General features: G+C 28.9%; 2 protein-coding genes across 2 annotated transcripts; one reads left to right on the forward strand and one right to left on the reverse strand.

The window, feature by feature from the left end:
* Positions 1 to 6,910: 6,910 nt before the first annotated feature.
* LOC123292731 (protein zwilch homolog) lies at positions 6,911 to 12,929 on the reverse strand. Its single transcript, XM_044873445.1, has 11 exons — positions 12,757 to 12,929; positions 12,494 to 12,693; positions 11,952 to 12,192; positions 11,128 to 11,280; positions 10,864 to 11,061; positions 10,225 to 10,363; positions 10,074 to 10,153; positions 9,198 to 9,397; positions 8,337 to 8,690; positions 7,049 to 7,167; positions 6,911 to 6,987 (listed from the first exon to the last, which is right to left on the reverse strand). Exons 1-11 carry the CDS (start codon positions 12,886 to 12,888, stop codon positions 6,911 to 6,913), a joined length of 1,893 nt encoding a protein of 630 aa, XP_044729380.1. The 5' UTR covers positions 12,889 to 12,929.
* Positions 12,930 to 13,436: 507 nt separating this feature from the next.
* LOC123292138 (ribosomal RNA-processing protein 8) lies at positions 13,437 to 16,252 on the forward strand. The gene is made up of 4 exons (XM_044872695.1): positions 13,437 to 13,778; positions 13,837 to 13,998; positions 15,258 to 15,494; positions 16,042 to 16,252. The coding sequence occupies exons 1-4, from the start codon at positions 13,504 to 13,506 to the stop codon at positions 16,250 to 16,252; spliced, it is 885 nt and encodes a 294-aa protein (XP_044728630.1). The 5' UTR covers positions 13,437 to 13,503.
* The last annotated feature ends 292 nt before the right edge of the window (positions 16,253 to 16,544 follow it).

Below are 16,544 nucleotides of genomic sequence, written 5' to 3' on the forward strand. Positions count from 1 at the left end.
AAAATGATTGAAATCTTATCAATTTGATATGTAATTTATCGGATTACAAGATATTATTTTTCAAAAAGTTTCAAACTACAGGTAAGTTTGTGGCAGTATTATAGTCCGACAAATTCGTTAATTCGACACCACCTTGCAAAACGTTTATCGGATTACCGCGGGTACACTGTATATACATCAAATAGTATACAAGCTGCATCTTAAAAAAAGTCAATAAGACATGATAAGGTAAAACACAACTGTAATTTTAGTTGCTGGCGATTATGTGCCAGAAAACGCTCCCCTTCGGGAGATATCACGGGCTTTGAACATGGTATCGTATTTTTGTAGAATCTGTTAGGTTTTATAAAAAATGTTTCATATGAAAGTTAAAGATATTTTTATGAGAAAGATTTTTGCTATTCAAGTTGTGTCTCTGTAACAGAATTATACAGAGATAAAATTCAAAAAAATCAACAATATAATAGAAACCAGGGTCAATAAATCTCAACAAGGGTGTAAAAAATGACCTTGAATATGACTCTCATATAAAGCACTCATTTAAACATTAACTGCATTAAAATTAGACTTATTATAGCCACTATTCTAACAATATGAAATAAAAAACCCGACCACAGAGTCTTCACTATGATCTTTTTTTTTTATCAAACAGCTGTTACATATATTATTAAATTATATTATATCGTGCCCCATAAATGTAATTAATTAATCAAGCAAGTTATATTGGATACGATTCCCAGAAGCAAGATCCATAGTGTTCTGATTTACTAAGTTATTACAACTTTGCTTACGATTTATATATAAATATAAATTTATCACAAAATTGACACAATAAGAGTAATTACGATTAGCTAATTCATACTGATGATGACTACTTGGTAGTCGAAATACGTATACAATATAAAAAATTGATCTAGGAAATTGGGGCAAAAATCAAGATTTATATCGAATGACAAAACAAACTTTTCTCTGTAGTATTTAAAAATCAAAATATGAACAAATTTTTTTGTAATTTGCCAATTCTTTATACTATTGGGTAGGGGAGCTTCTACGCGTCAAGAATTCTAGATCGAAAAATTCCCAACCCGTCCTTCCTAAAAACGTAAATACAGGCCTGGATTTACATATTGGAACACATGGGCCATGGCAGTGGGTGGAAATAATATCCAAATATTTGTGCGTACATGCGTGAATTTGATCTTAGACATGATATAAAATGTTAAAAAAATTTTATACTTTTGAATTTCATAAACATATTCTCAACCAAATGTATAATTTTTAAATCCTCAAATTCATACGCTTTCTGAAATAATGATATGTAATTTAAGCGTATCGGAACTAACTGAAGAAACTTAAGACGGTATTTTTTGCCATTGCCCAAGGGCTGCGATTTGTTTAAATCCAGTCATGCGAAGATAAATGTTTAAATTCAGCCCTGCATAAAATTTTTATTTTCAAATTTCGTAACAAATATATTACTTTCTATCAAAAAATTAATAAAACATACTTACTGTAAGAAACAAAAGTATATATAGAGTGCGGCAATAAATTTTAAGATTTTATTACAAAACCAAATTTGAAAGAAACCATCCACCCAAGACAAAAAGAGTATTGTAGCTATCATGTAGGTATTATAAAACGTTTACCTACAAAGTTATAATAATGTTTTAATAATAATTTATTATAAGCACATCGAAAATCGTGTCTGGATGAGACCCACCCTTTGTTTTGTTTGTCTACTTCCGTTTGGTAACTCTATAGCTATACAACTGAAGTAAAATACAATGACAATATATCTATATCTATATGTTGTACCTATGCATACTTTTTATGTATTTATAAATGTTAGCCATTGTTATAACTAACTAAAAAATTAAAACTTTTAAAGGAGAACACGTCTTTTAAGAAATCCTCCCAAAAATTATATATTTACTAGCTTTTACCCGCGACTTCGTTCGCATTTTTTTCTTTAAGTAACTGGCAAAGATTCTTAAGAAGTAAATAAAATAACATAATAATTTTTTTATTATTTAATATATTATTCCATTTTCAATAAACTAATTCCTTTTTGGACTAGCCCAAAAGAGAATATTATTCTAGGATGCTACTAACAGGCCAAACTGTGTATAACCACAGCTAGGCCATTCGACTGTGCTCACCTGAAACTTACTAGAGCACAGTTGAGAAGGGTTGTGGGACTCTTGACAGGACACTGTCGATTGAACTATCATCTTCACAATATGGGTATCGCTAATGATCCCACTTGTAGAGCCTGTATGGAGAATGACGAAACCTCCATATATATGATTTGTACCTATAGAAATCTGCAGGGCATTAGATTCAAAATGTTCGGATCCGAAACCTTAGATCCATCTATCTCGGGAGAGATCCCGATGGAGAGCTGTGGACTTTCTGTGTGGCGTCTGGCCTCTACAGAATCATTTAGCTTCATCTGATTTTAATAGCGCCTCCTACCTGAAGACGTCTTCGGGTAGCAGGTTGTTCTCAAGGAGGGTACAGAAGACTCTTGGTCTAGGTGCTTAGTCCCACTTGCGGTACCCCTCTTTTGTCTTATTATTATTATTAGGATACTACTATATACTGTATTATGTTCTTCCGTCCTGTGCAAATATCTAAAGATTTCGGGCTTTGGACACACGTGAATGGTTGACCATGAAAAAACATGGCTTTTTCAAATGCACCCATGCTAATTTCACTGTTTGCCCTTGCGCTTTGTTAATGGTAACTACAAAGCTGAGCATGATTGGAAATTGAACGACTCGTTTGAAATGAAACGGTAGTTCATTTGGGATAATTGGAGGTATGATGAAAATGAGGACTTTAAGACTCTTGGGATTTTATTTTCTACCTGATGCAACAAGGGCGTCCATTGCTGAGAAACCCTGTATATATACCTATGTATTAGTTTTTGATCTTTTTTTGTAGGATTTTGATAATAATATCTCAAATATGGAATCAAAAATAAAATTATGGAAAGAAAATGATATAAATATGTAGTTTAAGTATTATTTTGACAGAGACATATGTACAGAGGATTTTTTTCATCAAAAAAAAATTTAATATAGGCAATTTCTTTACATAAGTAGGTTAAATCCATTGTAAATTTTTGATGAAAGTGCTGGGTGTAAAGCAAAATCTCATTAGCCAATATCAACAATACTTTGCCATAAAGCTTTAATTTTCCAGCTTTGGTAATCATTTAAATTATCCTTGCTTCCCAGAACCTCCATCAAAAATACAAATACTTTTATTAGTCCTTTTCTGTTACAATGTTTTCAATAATACTTTTTAGTTTATTTAGAAGCATGTAAAAAAATTAAAAATTATTTTTCTGGTAAAAAGACTATTTATTATTGACAAACAAATCACACTATGCATTATAAAAACATACTCCGGAAAAACAAGCAATGTTTCAAAAGAATATTTTATTTTATTTTTCTTTTAAATAAATATTTATCGTTTTTTCAAATAACAATATTAGTCAAACAATACTTACCCCATAATTTTCAAAGTTAAAAAATATTCTAAAAGATGTCACACCCTCTGTCAATAATATGACAATAATTAATGTCATAGATATAAACAAAATTTGTTTCAATAATGATAGTTCAAAAAATAAACAAACACAACGGAATATTATAAACACAAATAAATCACCTACACTTAAAATATACAACACAATAATTACATTCGCCTTGCAATACTCTTCCTTGGCTCAATATAAATAAAATAATTGTTTCATTTTATAAAAATAACATTTTTAATAAAATAATAAGGCTGATTATTATTATTTCGATAGATGAGACATTATTGTATTCATAATAAAAATAAAAAATATTTTTTTTAAACAATATAAAATAATTATTAATATAGTCTTAACACGTGCCAACCGTTCGTTGTTGTGAACGAGACACGAACTGTCAAGAGGATGTTTAAAAACCCCAGTCTGTTGTTTGCGACGACGAGAGTATACTGAACTCTGGATAGGGATCTTGGATACAATAACAACATGCCTATGTTTTATTATAGTGTTAACATACACCGTGTGCTTACGACGAACTATGCCTATGCCTCTCTGAATACGTTTTTATATTCAATATATTTCGTTTTTATTTCCACTGCCCCTATTTTCTAAGAGAAATAGAATTAGAAGAAACAGAAAGGATAATACAAATTATTGGTTAAGAAAACTACTATTGTTTGAAATCGAAGTTCAACACTATCTTAGTAGCTTCCCATAGAAAATTAATGTGCGCTTAAGGAAAGAAAAGACATCAATTACACTTTTAAATTGTCCTTATACAATTTACTAGTTCTCCACATTTCTATTGTATTATCTAAAGCAATAACTCTTGAAAAATAATAGAAACTGCACCCTATCGTAATATTTTACCTAATTGTGTTCTATTAGCTTAATTAAGTAATCATTAGTTACTTATTCCCGGAGTTTCTTTTATTTTTGCATATGAGGGAAGTATTAAGTCAATATTTATCCAATATCAAATTTCAAGAATTTTTCCCTAATTTATAATTCTTTAAATAAAATACAACACTTAAAAATTATTGAAAAGAAAAAAATGAATGTTTTATCATAAAGCATAATGCAACTGAAGTAAAATTAATCTACTATAAATTTTTATTAGTTTTTCAACGCTAATTAACTGAATAAAAACCACGAATAAGGTTCATACGGTAAAGTTATTATTTTTTAATTTATATTTCTCCCAAAATATTTACAATGTTCAATGGGCGAGAATTTTACTTTAATTTGCTCTATATCTAGGCAACCGTAACAACGTATAGACATGTGCACATTGCATAAAAATATTATCAACCAAATCAAATAAATCCCGCCAACTAGCGATAAAAATTTGTACTATTAAACAGGAAGTGGTCCCCTTTTTCAGTAGTTCCAATTTAGACCACCTGATTAATAAAACCTATTCCGAAAATTATAGTCAACAGCCGGGCCCCATTAGAATAAGCTAATTCTAAGTATGAGAGGTAGAGGTAAGGAGGATCATCACAATGTATCAAAAAGTGTCCGCTGAAAAGCATTAAATAAGGATAACACTGTTGTAGCAAAAAATTTTATGTACTAAAAGTTAAAAAAGTAGGATAGAGAATACTATTATTTTCTTCTTTCAGCTGGAAACTTTTTTAATTTTATCCTTATTTAAGATGGTCTCCTTGCGTCTATACCTTCTTTAATCCTAGCAAATAAAATTTAAAAAAATTTATGATACCGTGTTCCGACTGGATTAAATCTCAAATAATATGCTTTTGAGTGCTTTGTTGGAAAGTTCGAAAATTATTTTAATTTATCCAATTTTTATTAAAAAATATACACTTTTTCAATAAAAATTTTTTGTGTTAATTAAGAGTGTATTTATTTATAAAATAAAATCGATTCGAAAAATTTTTCAACATCCCTATTATAAGAATTTTTAACGAATAAAATTTTAAGAAATTGATGGATAGGCTCATTTCCATTAATATATTAATACGTTAGTTAGTTATCCTCCATGAAACACTCTGTAGATTCATTACTGTAAATGAAATGCATACAGGCGAATAATCTGTAGGTGGATAATTTCGGATAATGTGTACAAAAAAATAAAAATGCAAAAACGTTTATAATAAAATATTTCCTCTCTGTTTAATATTTTATATATTTTACATACAATTCCAATATATCGGTCTTACTTTACCTGAACAACAAAAAAATTACAGAAAAAAAGGTCACAAAACAAACACCAACACTAGTTGGCTTGTTTTTTGGAATTTATAACACCATTAATGTCATTTCGAAATTCAAGATTCATAAATAATTGGGAATAAAAATCATTAATTATTTTTTGAAAGTAATTTTTAAAGGAAGAGAAGATTCACAATTCAAAATAAAAGCAACACTTAACTAGTGATATCTATGTGTTGTTTATATAAATTAAATTATCATAGCTGAGAAATACACCTAAAAAAAACTCGTGAGCAGAGGAGCTATGTCACTAAGGACATATTTTCCCTTCGTTAGATGCTTCGGTTCATCAAATGTATTCTACTGCAATGGGGTTTATGTCATTTAATGTTTTTGAACACATGACCATAAAAGGGCGAAAAGAGGAGTCGGAGAAATGACACTACCAAAACGTACTTTCTTAGCATTAACTCAATTCTGAGATATACCTCACCGGTCTACTTCAGTTCGAGAGTGCTTAAAAGCCAAGAAAATTCATTTTTTTTCAAAAAAAAAAAAAAAAAGACAAATGGTGGCGTAGGGGCTGGCAACATGACACTCCGAAAATATACTTCATTGACTCAACCTTCATATTGATATGATAATACACTTTGAAAAGGAGACACTATTCTAAGAAGCTAAGAAATGTGCATATTTACAACAAGGTGATTTCTTTTTCAAATATTTTCGAATTTGGATACTTCTCATTTAATTCGAGCTTGTAAAGCAAAATTTCAAGTCTGATTACTCTTAATGGAAAGCTTTTCTAACCTCCTTAAGTTAATTAGTAGTTTAATATACTCTTAACCGTGTCCTTTTCTCATAAATTTTCAGCCGCCCAGTGATTATTTCAACTGCTACTGTTAGTTTCAAGAACAATTTAAAAGCGAATCCAAATAGTAATAACCGGGTCTGGCAATTGTAGTTTATGACGTTCTCGCCACATGTGTAAAATTCTCTTAATCACCTCGCCATTAATTTATTTTGGTTAAAAACTTCCTTGCTGGATAACATTGGAGGATATGAATAAAGGTTTTGAAGCATGAAGATAAAAAACTTTTAATTTTTTCTTTTTAAATTTCCCACCACTATCGTTAAAAGCATATTATATTGAATTTTCCAAATAAAATAAAATATATTTATTTTAAAATTTTAGAAAAATTTATTCCAGAAATAGTTATATTCAATACAATGATATCTAAATAATTCTTGAGTGGCATTATCTTTCACTGTAAATAAAAATTAATTAATTAATTCAAAATATTTTAATCAGATTCAAGGAAAACTTACATGTTATATCATATATTGACGGTGGGAACAGACTTCTTATACTCTGGACATACGTTGTTTTTAAACCACTATATTCCCCTTCTGATGTCAAAATCATCTTCCATATTGCCTGCGTGTTACTAAAAAATGGTGATTGAATTTTAAAAGAAGTTTTTACTAAATAGAAAATATTTGCAAAATTTTGATTTCAAAATATTAAATTCATTCTTTGCTAAAAAACACCAAATATGTATAATCTTTTCAATTTTGAAAAAAAGACTAATGTCGCCATAAAGAATTCTCAAATGCTTCTAGGTTTCCATTTAAAACAGATTAAGTTAGAATATTAAATTACCAAAAATAATTAAAAAGGTAAGTTAGATTCATTTACAGGAAGGCTAAACCAATATTCAATTGGATTGTTGAATAAAAAATAATCATCCATTATATTAAAAATAATCTAAAAATAAGAGGCGAGCCAGAGCCAGAGTATCTTTTCAAAAAGGGGTTTCACTCTTGTTTTTTTTGCTTTCATATCGGTAACAATCAATCTTAACAAATAAATTCTGGTAGGGTTGATAGTTACACAGATATAATTGAAAAACGAGAAAAAGCCCTATTTCAAAAACTCCCCTGTTTCCGGCTCGCCTCTTACAGTTTAGAACTTTTAGTATATAGTAATATTAGAACCAGCTAAACTAATTTCCAAAAAACCCGGATTTATTTCCCTGAAATGTTATCATTTTGTGTTAATTAGCTAGAGAACCTATATATGTAGGAATCCATAAAATTATCTCAATTTTAATTTTTTTAAGAGAGGTAGTGAACTAAAATTTTAATAATTGTTTTTTGTTCTTTGCCTTAGAAGTATGCTTGGAGTCGTAATCAAGCAAAATCGGCTTAAACTTTAGCCAAAGAAATTTATCTTTAGCTCGTTGAAATAGAAAAGTTAAAATAAAAATAATATCCCTTGTTAAAGCGAATAACTTTGAAACATTTTTCGAAACGTCAATTTATCTCGATATATACGGAATGTTATAATTAACTTAGTTCGTAAAATATAACCAACTTGCTGCTGAGTTAAAGAAATTGGGTGCATTTCTCATTGGATACATTTGTCGTTGGTTCGCTCGAATTCTGGCTAGCTAAGAACTATAAGGTCTCGAAGTCTTTGGGAATAGCACCCAAATATACGCAGACCATAGCTCGGTTGATGGTGTCGGATTTTAAAGATTATAAATAAAAAACTATATTAGTTGCCATGTTGGCCTTAATAAAAAACATGATGAAAAATACAAAAATTTCTTACTCCAACGTAATATCCTTTAATGGAATATCAATTCGAAATGTTTGTAAAGGTTCAATTTGTAATTCTGGATACGATTTGATTGGTGAATTTTCTCCAGCAAAATACTTTAATGCTTCTTTTGCAAAATTATTGAATGTCGATTTAGACAGCGTACATAGATGTTTTTCAGTTAGCAATAATATTTCAATAACTGCATAAATTTGAACAATTTTTGTAAATTTTTGTTTGGATACAATTAAATTCACCGTATTTTGTTGATTCGCTGAAATCGTTAACCGTTTTGAGTACATGGATGTACGTTTTTGATTCACTACAGATTTCCTAGTATTTGTATTACGTGTTTCTTCTATCTTACTGTAAAACAAAAAATAATTTTATTGTTTAAAAAACTAAACCACAAATCTTTTTTGAAATATGGACTGAAGAGTTTCGTAGTAAATAGTGTAACATGTGCAATGGGGCAAATTTAGCTACAAGTGCGTGAGCCGTCCATGGAATAATAGGGGCCAGTGCCCGAAGTGTACACATTTTTTCGATAAGCGGCTAATTGCCCACTATTTGCGCCAAATTCGGTTATCACGCGGGAAAGTATCCAGTAATAGTAATAAAATAGTATATGGTGTATCAAGGTTTAAAAATCAAAAAGTCCTCTTACCTATTGGTGCATATAATAATATTTTTGAAAGGCTATTGCGATTTTCGAATTTTTTAAATACAAAAACAAAAGCCATCAAAAAAATTTATTCAAAACTACCATCTATTTATCGAAAAATAATATTAGCATTTAAAATTTCTTATGAATTTTTTCCTGATTTAACAAATGGAATGAATTTCGAACGTGCATTTAAAGTAAATACTTACAAAATATTCAGTTTTAAGTAATCATCAATTGGTAAGTCACATGTTAAAAATAAATGTAAATAATCTTTTCGCAATTTTTCTACACCAATTTCAATTAACATTTCAATCGGTTCAGTTCCACTTAATTCTTGAAAAATTGTTGTACTTTTTCCAATATTACGTATTAATGTTGCAAGCCTTGTATTATTATCTTCATTTACCTAATTAATTTAATACCAAACATATTAAAAGTTGGATAAAAATAAAATGGCAATATCAGTTTGTAGGACAGTGAATAAATTAGGGTATCACATTTTAATTTCTCAAAGTAAATTTTCCTTCAACAAAGCATTTTGGAAAAAAATGGCACAAATAAAAGTTGTTATACTTGGAAGAGGAAAAAAAGTCGTTTATTTTTCATTAGGAACATTTTTTTTCTTTATACTTTTCAAAATTTTGTACATCATTTTTTGTTTTCTAACTTTTGTTCATAATGTTAGGTAATAAACAATTTGTTTTGATTAAAGAGAATTGAAAATAAATACACTCGAACCCGGACTTCTTGGATTCATGTCAAGCGCCCTACCAATTAGGCTATTCGAGTAATTAATTAAGATTCTCTTTAATTAAGATTTCTAGACAAGATATTTGTCAATATTTAGTTTACGCCTGTATGTAGCATATTACATCAAAAATAATCGAATAGACCATGATGTAAATATCGTATGCATAATTATAAATAAACAACAACAATAAGTAATAATTTGTTTTGATTTACGAAAATTTTAAACAGAACAGTGACGCCTCCCTTTGCATAACATACGTTGTTAGACCTTTCTTATGCAGGACGTTAGAATGAGCGGCATGTTGATTCACTTTTAAATAATTTGAACTTACGTATAACGAAAGTTGACTTTGTACTATTTCTTTATATATGTATTTAAAACAGTCCGATAAATCGGTATAGCAGCTACATTCTGCAATTAAAAAAAAAATTATAAAGCTAATAAAAATTTGAAACTTATTTATTAATTTAAAAATACTGCACTTGTCAAAATATTCCATAATTCATCGGTAAAATCTAAACTCCTTCGATGCGATAACAGATTAACAACAGCTTCTTGTAATTTATTTTTTTCTTTAGTTTCCAATAGCGCCAAATGACGTAATTGTTGCATTTCATCACACTACAAACAAAAAATAGTTTTTACCGGTCAAAAGCTTAAGACAATAAGTAATATTTAATAATTTATGTGAAATAAAATTTTGTATAGACTCCAATCAGTAATTTCCTTGTAAGCTCTTTTGAAGTCGACGCCAATGATTTTTAGCAAATAATCTGTTTAACGTCCACTTCAAGTGTAATTGCTCTCAAGGAAATTATTACCCTCACGGGTAAATTCAAAAAAAAGTTGTTTATTTTTGTATAAGGAACATTTTCAACATTTAAACTTTTGTTTTATCTCTAACGGTTTACAAGATGGGTCTTTACGAACCCAAGATCCAATTGACCTATGTTGCTCATTTACGAACTCAAACTTCCTTTCCTGCCCTGAGCACGCTATAAAAAATTTTCATCGTTACAAACCTGGGAGTAAACTTAATATACCTTGATATATTTCATATATACATGGTATAAAAAGTAACATTTTGTGGCCTCAATCAAAGCCACGCCCTCAATGCTTACCTTTATAAATACGTTACTAATCAAATCAACAAAATCAATATTTTCATCATCTGAATGAAATTGAATATTTCTTAAAATTTGAACATCTGTTTCACCTTCATAGTTTTCAGCAATTTCTATGTATTTTTGTAATAAATCTAAGGATGATGATAAGAGAAGAGCTTCACTTTGATTATGCCCTAAGATACATTGAATCACCTAAAATATAAAAAATAAAGTATGATGAAGCCACTAACTATACTAGTCAAAGTAAAAATCACATACACCAACTGCTTTTGAATTACTAGGTACTACGTAGCTTGGTTCATTCCAATTTACTTCAATCATGACTGATCCATTTATTTGTGAACTTTCAATTTGATCTTCTAATATTCGATGACCATAAATTTCAAATTGACAACTTGTTTCTATTTTAGTCTAAAAAATTACGTTATTTTTATTTTTAAGATTATTAATAAAACTAAAAACTTCAGAAACAAAAAGTACTGAAAAAAATGTCAAAAATACTTAAATAATGTAAGCGTCTATCATTATCAAAGTCATGCGTGTGGTACAAAGCCAAAAACCTTGGTTCGTGAAGCTCTAGAGTGATACAAAAATACGTAGATTGAAGCAAGGATGTTTGGGTAGTCACGGGAATTATGGGCTCCCTCCATACTGAAAGAAAGAGTATTGAGTAAAAAGCAGGATTAATTTAAATTCGTGAACCCCTCCAAAATTTACTTTTAGATCCGCACCTCGCACTATTTTGTTAGGCTTATGAAATTTGGCAAATCTCTTGCGTACTTAAAATTTCGAAGATCTCAAAATGTTCTTTTCCAAATACAGACAAACTTCAAAATGATAACCATTTGAAAATTTTGAAGCTATAAAAACTACAAAGTCGAAAAAAGTTTTTTCACATATTTTTTTAAGATTTTTTTTTTTTTTTTACTTATTTTTTTTATAGAATTTTTTTAATGATTTGTACTTTTTTGCAGAATTCAGTTCTGTAAGGCCCCCAACGTATTGGCAGGTATTTGAAATGCCTGAACTCATTTTTTAGTATAAAAAGTTAAAAAATGATTTTTAAATGACATTAAACTTACTTTTTTTTCTTCGATTTCTTCAGCCAGTTTGTCATGTTTCTCTAGAAGGGTTGCAATAGCCACGCATTTATTTGTTCGTTGATGGTACCCTTCAAATGTTATGATGTGGCTACCTAAGAAGCCTTCATAGCAGGATGTGCCTAGAAATGCGGCTTTAGTTGGATCATTTCGATCACAAATTACAAATAATCCATCAACATTTAAAGTTTTAGAGAATAAATTATACGTGTTTAAAAATTCTCTGAAAAAAGTACTTGTGTTAATAATCCAAGAAAATAAATATATAGCCTTGAACTAATTTGTATAGGCTGAAAATTTAAATACAGGTAATACTAATATTATAAAAATTATTTTGAGAGATTTCTCCATACATCTAAGAAACGCGTGATAAAGAAAATAGAAAATTATATCAATCATTAGTGATGTTTACAAACAAAAATATTAGTTAAGACTTAAAGACAATTGTTTTGTTGAAGGTTGTTGGAGTTAGTACTAATCAATAATTTGACTAAATTTTCTATCTCATATCAAAACAGAATTACCGTGCCCTCTCAATTGGAATTGGAAAATGTGATTCTTCAATATCCAACCAAAATTTTTCCAATTTATTTTCGGAAACAACTTCCACTATTGATACATCAGATTCTAATTTTAGTGGTGATCCCGTTAAATCTTTTTCCGATGTAGTGTCAAGCTGATTTCTAACAGGTGAAGTTGGACATGACGATAAATTATCAATATTCTAAAAAATTATTTGAATTAAAATGGAATAGAAATCATACTAATCTCAAAGAATTTAATTTACTTTTCTATAAACTAACAGAATATCATTTTTCATAAAAAGGATTTCTGAAAGATATGTTGGCACAGAACACAGTTCGAATTGAAAATTAGATGAATTATTATTCCTAAAATACGTTAAAATATCTGAATCCATTATTCTTTTTTAAATAAAATTACTGAATTTGATAATTAAACTATTAAACTTTTAAAAGTACGTTATTTTTTAAAATATTTTTAAGTTTGTGACGTATCAGGGCTGATAAATTCTTCAGCAATTCGCGGCTCCAAGATACTACCATAGACTTATGGATGCTATAGACAGCACTGTAATTCGCGATTAACAAATCTCGTGGCGCCGCCAAGTGGACTTCTGTAGAAACACTAAGAGTGATTGTTTACCGTTTTGATTACATTTTAGAAAAATGAATAAATTAAAACAAATCAAATAATGCTGTGTTGCTGCAAAATTCCACAATGAAATATTTTGTCGTCGAAAAACAGGGCCTTTCCTTTATCGACAGGCCGCGCCGTCACACGTGATAATGACAAAATGTCTTCAGAAGTTATATGTCAGCCAAAGTCAGCGCTATACGTAGCTTATGACGTCTCAATGTAACTGAGCCTTTATTATATTAACTTACTTTTATAATGCACCGTTTCAAATTGAGGTAATAATGTATAACCCTGATTTTAGTACCGAATGTTTCCGAATGGATTGTGTGCTGCAGCTGCATGTGGCCATGTGGTTTTGACAAGTTGAGTTGTTATCATGGGAAAGAATAAAAACAAAAATCCTAATACAAAAGACAAATTACCACCTAAATTAAAAAAGAAATTTAAAAAATTTCCAAAAAAAGTTGATAAGGAACATGTCCATAAAAACAATCAAGTTATTCTACCCAAGAAAAAAGAATCGGTTAAGATTGTATCCAAACTATCAAAGTTATTGGAAAATGCTGACGAAAAATCTCCAAAACGACCTAAATGGAATGAAATACCTTTAAGAGAACGTATGTGGCAAAAATTAAAAAGTGCACGGTTTCGGTATGTTTTGACGCAAAAATGTAACCTTTCAAACTATTTAATTGAAACTCTTTTTCAGCTATTTGAATCAAGAAATGTATACCAAAACTGGTAATGAAGCAAAGAATTATTTTAAAACTGACCCCGAAGCATTTAAGTCGTATCATGAAGGTTATAAGATGCAAGTCTCACAATGGCCCATTAATCCATTAGATGTCATTATAAAATCGTTAAAGAGACAGTAAGTAAAAAAGTTTAGTATTTTTGGAAACGATAAGGCGATAAACGATATCGTACGCAAGCGGGTCTCTAGCGTGAATGCTTATTAATAAAAATTATCTGAAAAGTTGGTTATTATTATTACGAGTTGGTTGGGTTGAGTTTGTCGACTACAAAGGAGCTTTTTGGATTCTGTAGAATTAGCCCTTGCGTTCAAAAATGGGACACTATTACAGAAAACGGAATTATTCTTCTCACGCTAGAGACCCGTTTGTGTACGAATAGCCTCACAATATGGAAAAGTTGGAATGTATACTCTTCATATATGTAGCTACTTCGCTAATATATTAATAACTTCTAGAATTAGACACGGAAAGTGGTGTTTCATGCGACAAATGGCTTCTATATGGCTACTATAGCCTCAACTTGGGACTCTAAAACGCCAACCGTAACGTGCAGATTTCTGAATTTTCACAAATTACAGCACAACGCTTACAAATTTGCAATTTCAGTTTCATAGTTCTTGAGAAATAATCCGACCGTATCGGTTTAAGAACCTCAACAACTTAGAAATACCATACTGAAGTCATGTATCAAGTATTTTTCGCCTAAATTTTATAATTTCCGATAAAATTCATCAAAAAAATTTCACATTTTTGGAATTAACATACTCGGAAATAAATCATACTTATACTTAATTTTTGGTCCTTTTTTTTATTTTTGGTTTTAAGTCAAAATTTTAAGCTAATGCAAGTATCAAAAAATTTTTGAGAGAAAATCTAGGTTTTATAATTAAAGTCATGTACTAAGTTTTATTTGCCTACGATTTATGATTTTCGATAAAATTCATTAGAAAGACCAAATATTTTTGGAATAAACATACTTAGAAATAAGTTATACTAAATTATAAAACCTAGCCGAATAAAATTTTACATGAATTCAATATGATATTTCCGAGTTTTTTAGATGATTAAACCGTACAAAATGAGAATAAAAGCTTTTGGGTAATTTATAAGGAATTTTTCATTTGACAACGGGCCTTTATTAAGTCATAACTTATGAGTAACTTTTTTGTTAAAAAAATTTATGACAATTTTGTTTTATAAATAAGCTAAAATTGTGTAACTGTTTCGCCTTAAAATAGAATTCCAGGAACTAATAAAACTAAGGGATAATATTGAAACATACACTTTTCGCGTCTAATTTTAAAATCATCTAAAGTTAATTAATATTTGAGATAATTATAGAAAACTTTGAATTGTTTTCAATTTTATTTCCTAGGCCAAAAAATTTAATAGTTGCTGATTTTGGATGTGGAGAAGCAGTATTATCAATATCAGTTCCACAAACAGTTCATTCATTTGACTTAGTTGCTTTGAACTCACGTGTAACAGCTTGTGATATGTCCAAAACACCCTTAAATAATGAAAGTATTGACATTGCTGTATTTTGTTTATCATTGATGGGAACAAATTTACAAGATTATTTACTCGAAGCGAATCGTGTTTTAAAAATTGGGTATGTATACAAAGAGGATGTTCATAAAATATGCCGAGAACCCGACATTTTCGACTCTCTTTCCCTATTATGCCAGTACTTCACATTTTTGTATATATTTCGTTGTAATTATATCAAGAAGAGGAATTATACTAGAACCCTTTTCCCTTTTTGCATGACTGATCAAACAAAAAAAGAAATGTAAGGGTTCAAGGTTCACGTATATAAGTTTCTTCATTCCGAGTAACACTGTACATACTTGTATTGTGTGTTTCGTATAATAAGTAAACGTTTATATTACATTTGATTAATTGTATGATGGTAAATCTAAATATTATTTATATATGATATTTATAATTGTATTATAATATCTTTAATAAGTATTTTAAAAAATTTATAATTTTCTGACTCTATACCCATAGCGAGACAACAACCTTAATAAAAACTAACAAATATGATATCAAACTAAAAATGATATTATCCTTCTAATACATGCGCATTTTATGAACGGCTTTCAATATTTTATAAACCTTGAATGAATTTTTAACACCTCTTTAAAATTTTACAGGGGTACATTGAAAATTGCGGAAGTTGAAAGTCGTTTTGAAAAAGTGGATGATTTCATTCAAGGAGTTGAAAAATATGGTTTTAAATTAGTAACAAAAAATTTCAATAACGCATTATTTTATTTCTTTGATTTTAAAAAACAGAATATTGTAAAAAATCGTAAAAAATTACCAACGATTTCTTTAAATCCTTGTCTTTACAAAAAAAGATAAATATTCTAATAAATTAAATTTTTTGTATACAATTTTTCTAGTGTATAATATATTATCAATTTAATTACTTAATTAATAAAATATCAATTCAAAATATATTAACATTATAAATTACAAAAAAAAAATAATAAACATAATTACAAAAATAAAATCTATAATATGAAATATTAATTACAACAAAACGGGCACTATCAAAAATATTATTTATATTCAGAAAGTCAAAAATAGAAATGTAACATCTTTGAACTTTTTCAAATAGTATTTGGCAAAGATAAAAGATATTTTTTACTGA

Source organism: Chrysoperla carnea, chromosome 2 (assembly GCF_905475395.1).
Source record: "Chrysoperla carnea chromosome 2, inChrCarn1.1, whole genome shotgun sequence".
NCBI lineage: Eukaryota > Metazoa > Arthropoda > Insecta > Neuroptera > Chrysopidae > Chrysoperla > Chrysoperla carnea.